Source organism: Apium graveolens, chromosome 2 (assembly GCF_009905375.1).
Source record: "Apium graveolens cultivar Ventura chromosome 2, ASM990537v1, whole genome shotgun sequence".
Lineage (NCBI taxonomy): Eukaryota > Viridiplantae > Streptophyta > Magnoliopsida > Apiales > Apiaceae > Apium > Apium graveolens.
This window is the reverse complement of record NC_133648.1, coordinates 293,308,426-293,314,360: the sequence shown is the minus strand read 5'-3', so window position 1 is coordinate 293,314,360 and position 5,935 is coordinate 293,308,426. Positions and strand designations below refer to the sequence as shown.

The window sequence follows — 5,935 nt, the reverse complement described above, 5'->3', positions numbered from 1 at the left end:
GATATTCATAATTCTCTTTGACAATTTGAAAGATAAGAACATGATATTAAATTCTTGTTAAATAGCATAAGATCTTGTTGTTAGGGGGAATACACATAAATATAGAACCAAACAAACAATATAAAATACACACACAATATATGACACGGAAAAACCCACGTCCCAACTTGTATTATTAATCTAAACAATTATCAATAATACAATCAATCTCTCCAAACGGTATTCACTCAAGCGATACTTAAGTCAAACAATACTCAAGCATATATCGAAATAATAACATGACTATGTATATATAGCCATCACAAACTTAGCCAACAAGACATACCTAATCTGATTACAATAATAATTGTCTACCCATACAATTATTACTCATTCCCATAATAATAATAATTGTCAACACATACAATTATTACCCAATCCAGTTACGTTTTTAATCACCAAGCCCATACTACCTATTGGGTTTAATCCCAACAATCCTCCCCTTCAACCCAATATGGTTTCATGCACAACCGAATTAACGGTCACCATCAAGCCATCGACGTCGATCCTCCAATACCTCCCCTCGAACAATAACCCCTCTTTCCGGTACAAAAAGATTTCTCTTATCTTTTCAACCTTTGAGTATCTCTAAATCTCCTTTAGTGACTTTCAACATACCGTTCTTCATCATATAAGGAATATCCAAAATCAGTTAATTTACCCAACGAAATTATATTTCGATTTAACTCCAGTGTGTATCTTACTTGAGTTAACTTCTGAACACGACTATTGTGACGTTTCATTGTTACCTCACCAATGCCAGCAACCTTTACCGTTTTACCATTCGGTAAAGTAACCATCTTTTCCTCACACTTTTTGTAGGACGAGAACCACTCCCTCCTACCACATATGTGATGAGAACATCACGAGTCAAGCACCCATTATTCTTTTGATTCCTTCCCTTCTTGAACCAAAAGAACATCTTCATCAGTTTCTACATGCGAAACACTACTCCCTCCTCGATTTTTCTTCAACTCTCTCAAGTATTCTCTTGCCTTTGGACACATCAATTGTATATGAACCAATTCCTCACAATAAAAACACCTGATATTAGCGTTATGTTTCTTAACATACTTCTTTTCCGTGTCACTCGCACGTACCATGAATGCACTTCCATCAGATGTGCCACTTGATTCTTATTTCATCAATCTTTCGGCCTCCAAAATAACAACAATAGTCTCATCCAAATCTAACTTCGTTTTCCCAACCAATAAAGAAGTCATCACAGTATTATACTTCTTCGGTAGAGACACTAGTAGTAGAACAGCTTTGTCCTCATCCTTCAATTTTTCATCCAAATTATTCATTTGGTTGATTAAGCCATTAAAACGATTCAGATGATCTCTTAAATCTTTGTCTTCTTCCATCTTGAACCCGAACAAATCTTTCTTGAGAAATAACTTGTTGGCCAAAGACTTTGAGTGATAAGTCTTCGTTAACTTCTCCCACAAATTCTTGGGATTGTGCTCTTCAACAACATCATACTTGATTTCTGGTACAAGGGCCAACCGAATCGTTGATGCTACAGGTAACTTCATGTCTCCCCACTTTGTATCATCAACTTCAGTAGGCTTATTCACTCCGAGAGTCGCATATAACCCTCGTTGAACTAACAGATCTTTCACCGTGCTTTGTCACAAGGTAAAATTATTTCTTCCATTAAACAATTCAATCTCAAATCCCCCAACCTTCTCCATCATGAACCTTGGCTCTTGATACCACTTGTTAGGGGGAATATACATAAATATAGAACCAAACAAACAGTACAAAATACACACACAATATATGACGCAGAAAAACCCACGTCCCAACTTGTATTATTAATCCAAACAATTATCAATAATAAAATCAATCTCTCCAAACGGTATTTACTCAAGCGATACTTAAGTCAAACAATACTAAAACATACATCCAAACAATAACATGACTATAATAACATGACTATGTATAAATAGTCATCCCAAACTTAGCCAACAAGACATACTTAATCTGGTTACAATAATAATTGTCTACTATGTAATTATTACTCATTTCTATTATAATAATAATTGTCAACACATACGATTATTACTCAATCCAGTTATGTTTTCTATCACCAAACTCACACTACCTATTGGGTTTAACCCCAACACTTGTTCGCGTCTTTTATTTTTAACATTTTAAGATTTTAGTACGACTGATGAGCTTGGTTTAGTTTGAGTCCTAAAACCACATTTATTTAATTTAAATATTTGTTATTGGTATGGATATTGATATTAATATTGATTGTATTTGACACCGTTGAGGGGGAGAGTGTTGAAGACAATAAGATGTTGATACTAAAATACAAAGTATCATTTGTCAAAAAATATTCGAAGTGATTTATTTCTTTATATATATTATTCTCATTATTTTGATACTATAATAAGTTGAAGAACATAATATTCACAAAAAAAATTATACTAATAAATGCATACGAATATAGGAATTTGCCCTATATATTAGTAAAAGAAAATATCAACAGATTGTTTGCTACACTGCTAGAGAGAGGAAGATGGCCATGGTTAGCAAAAATGGAAGAATGAGTATATTGATGTTACCATATCTAGCCCATGGTCACATCTCTCCCTTCTTAGAATTAGCCAAACAACTCACAAAAAGAAGCTTCAATGTAAATATCTGTTCTACACCAATCAACCTTTGTTCTATTAAGAACAAAGTTCATGAAGATGATAATATTCAACTCACAGAGCTTCATCTTCCATCTTCTCCACGCCTACCACCTCATTCTCATTCCACAAATGGTCTTCCTTCCAATCTCATTCCGATCCTAAATGAAACGTTTGAAAAGGCAGCTCCAATCTTTATTAATATCCTTAAAGACATCAATCCAAATTTGGTTATCTATGATGTTTTGCCTTCATGGCCTGCAGAGGCTGCGATGTCGCTCAATATTCCAGCTATTCATTTTTCAGTTCAGTCGGCAGCAACTAGTAGCCTATGCTTACATGCCTACAAGAAGGCAGGCGAAAATTTTCCATTTTCGGACATTTTTGTTTCTTCTATTGACCGGCCTCAACTTTCTGAACATGAGCACAATTTACTACAAAGCTTTGTGTTATTGTTTGAACGATCATGCGACCTTGTATTGGTTAGGAGTGTTAGAGAAGTTGAAGGAAAATATATTGATCTTTTATCGGATCTGGTTGGGAAGAATGTAATTCCTGTCGGTCAACTTATTCATGATCCAGCCGGAAATGAAGATGATGACGTGAAGAATGTCATAAACTGGCTTGACACAAAAGAGAAGTCTTCGGTGGTATTTGTGTGTTTTGGGAGTGAAAATTATCTGTCGGCTGAAGAAGTGATGGAAATGGCAAATGCACTAGAGGCAACCAAGTGTAATTTCATATGGGCGCTACGATCTCCACGCGGAGAAGAGAAAGGATGTCAACTACTACCAGATGGCTTCGTTGAGAGGACAGGTGATGTGGGATTGATTTTAGAGTGGGCACCGCAGACAAAAATTTTGGGACATCCAAGTACAGGAGGTTTCTTGAGTCATTGTGGATGGAGTTCTTTTAATGAAAGCATAAAATTTGGGGTGCCAATTATTGCTAAGCCCATGACAGAGGGTGATCAGCATACTAATGCAAAGCTTGCTGCAGAGATTGGGATTGGTATGCTTGTAACAACAGATAGAAAAGGAAAGTTCAAAAGAGAGGGGATTGTTGATGCTATAAGAAAGGTTTTGGTGGAGGAAAGTGGGGAATGTGTGAGGAAGAAAGTTGGGGAATTGAGTTTGAAGATGAATGACAAAGGAGATGAAGATTTGGATAAAGCAGTGAAGAAGTTGGTTCAAGTTTGCAGCAAGACGAAATAAACGTCCAACTAGTTTTGTACTCATTTCTCTTTTCCAGCCATTGCTATATTTATAATCAAAGATGAATTAATACATTATAGGGATGTTACTGGGATGCATGACCTTTGCTGGTTGATGATTAGTATCAAAATTCATCTTTCCTTGGTATCACATGATGCATTTCGCATAAACAAGTTTTAGTAATGTAACAGGTATGATTTATCAGGAGACACAGCATGTCTAATAAGAATATCGAACCATTTTCACATTGTACTATAGGGTCCTCATTCATCTATAATATTTAGCTACAAGCAATGCAAAGCAAGAACATTAGATGATATTTTTATGGACTTATTTATCACTAGTATGATTCTAATACAAGAACATTTATTCATCACTAGTAATATATTTATATGGACATTCACTTTAAAGCAATGCAAACACCTACTATAGGTATATCTCCTAGCCACAAAAACGAAAACTACAGAGGAATAGCCAAAATCCAGAAGAGAAAATGAAGGTGACAATAATTCAATTTTATAGGTATACATGCTTCTGTGTGACAATGAAAATTAAAAGAGCACGGATATATAGCTTCCTAGTACAGTTTTAGAAGGGAACAGAGAACACAACATGCTCCTCATGGCATTAGGTGCGTGATCATTAATTTGGTACGCACATATTATCAAAGATTTGCAAATTTTTATGTAGAAAGTGGATTATGTCTAGCACCAAAGAATTTACTCTACGAATTTTGCCAAAAAAAAAGACTAAGAAACAAGCAAGAAACTTTGAACAATGGTTGATTCTGCATCATAATTCGCAATTAGAAGATGTGAAACAAGCTTGCTTATTGTTAAACTACAACCATCCAAGTTATCAGTTAGTCATGTGTTCTGATCTTAATGATGACTTGTATATCTATCACCATAGAAAATGCAATCATATCTAAGAACAAGTAGGTGATTCTTAATTAACATCCTAGAAACCCTAAGTAGGAGAGAAATGTGACATACACCGAAAGAAATGAAAAGTTTCATGTACAAATAAGATCCTTGGTCTACAATCGCATGCACTGGTGCTTACTACAGGCAAGACCAGACATTTAAACCTCCCTAAACCAAAATTGCTTACCAAAGGCATCTCCCTCGTCAATTCTGGTTCTGCTAGGGAGCGTACTTATCAGTTGAGGTTGAAAATAGTAAGACAATTTCTATATACTTCCGAGATGATCAATCGCAGATTACAAATACTCACACACACCTCTGCTGATCTTTGATCCCTCCACCTTTCCATTCACAGAGAAGAGGCTAAAGCCAAGGTACATATCATGAGAAAAATTAATCTCAGTTTAATTTGCAATACTTGCCTTGTGGTTTTGCAATACTAAACGACCCGTACTCTGCATTTTGAGCTAATTTAGAGTGAATCTGCACAAAAACATACACGAATCGTTGTCAAAGATTCAGCATGTTGCCAAATGCACAAATTATGTGTACACGGTATGCCCATATAGTTTTCTTACAATCTAAAAAAGTAAAAATGAACAGTTTCGGCGTCCACTTGTTACCCAGTTATTCAATTTGTATACCTCCTGAATACTTTTCAAAAAATTACAAAAATAACCCTATTTTTCGGGGACTATACGATAATAATACATATTTTTAATACTTTGACCATTTTTACCAACCAAATAACCATTCTTATACCGGATATCTCAAAAAAATTATTTTCTTACTTTCTTGTTTAAAAATGTAAATTTAAAAAAAAATCAAAAAAATATAATTAAAATACTCAATCTAAAAATGGGTATTTGGGAAGATTCCTAGACATACCCAATCTTATTTCAAATTTTAAAAAAAATACGTTAAATACCCCGACTGAGATGACATATTTCAAATATTCAATCTGAGAAACTGTATCTAGCTGTATTTTTGACTGCATATCTCAAATTTAGTATTTAGCTCACCAATTTTAAAAATTGTGGTATTTTTGACCATTACCCATACTTTTTCTTCATTGTTTATGTTTTGCATAACTCGTCCGTATTTTTTT

General features: G+C 34.6%; 1 protein-coding gene across 1 annotated transcript; it reads left to right on the top strand.

Annotated features, from left to right (window-relative positions):
• The first annotated feature begins 2,500 nt into the window (after positions 1–2,500).
• On the top strand, positions 2,501–4,242 carry LOC141706348 (UDP-glucosyltransferase 29-like). Its single transcript, XM_074509133.1, has one exon. It carries the CDS (start codon positions 2,573–2,575, stop codon positions 3,899–3,901), a length of 1,329 nt encoding a protein of 442 aa, XP_074365234.1. The 5' UTR covers positions 2,501–2,572; the 3' UTR covers positions 3,902–4,242.
• The last annotated feature ends 1,693 nt before the right edge of the window (positions 4,243–5,935 follow it).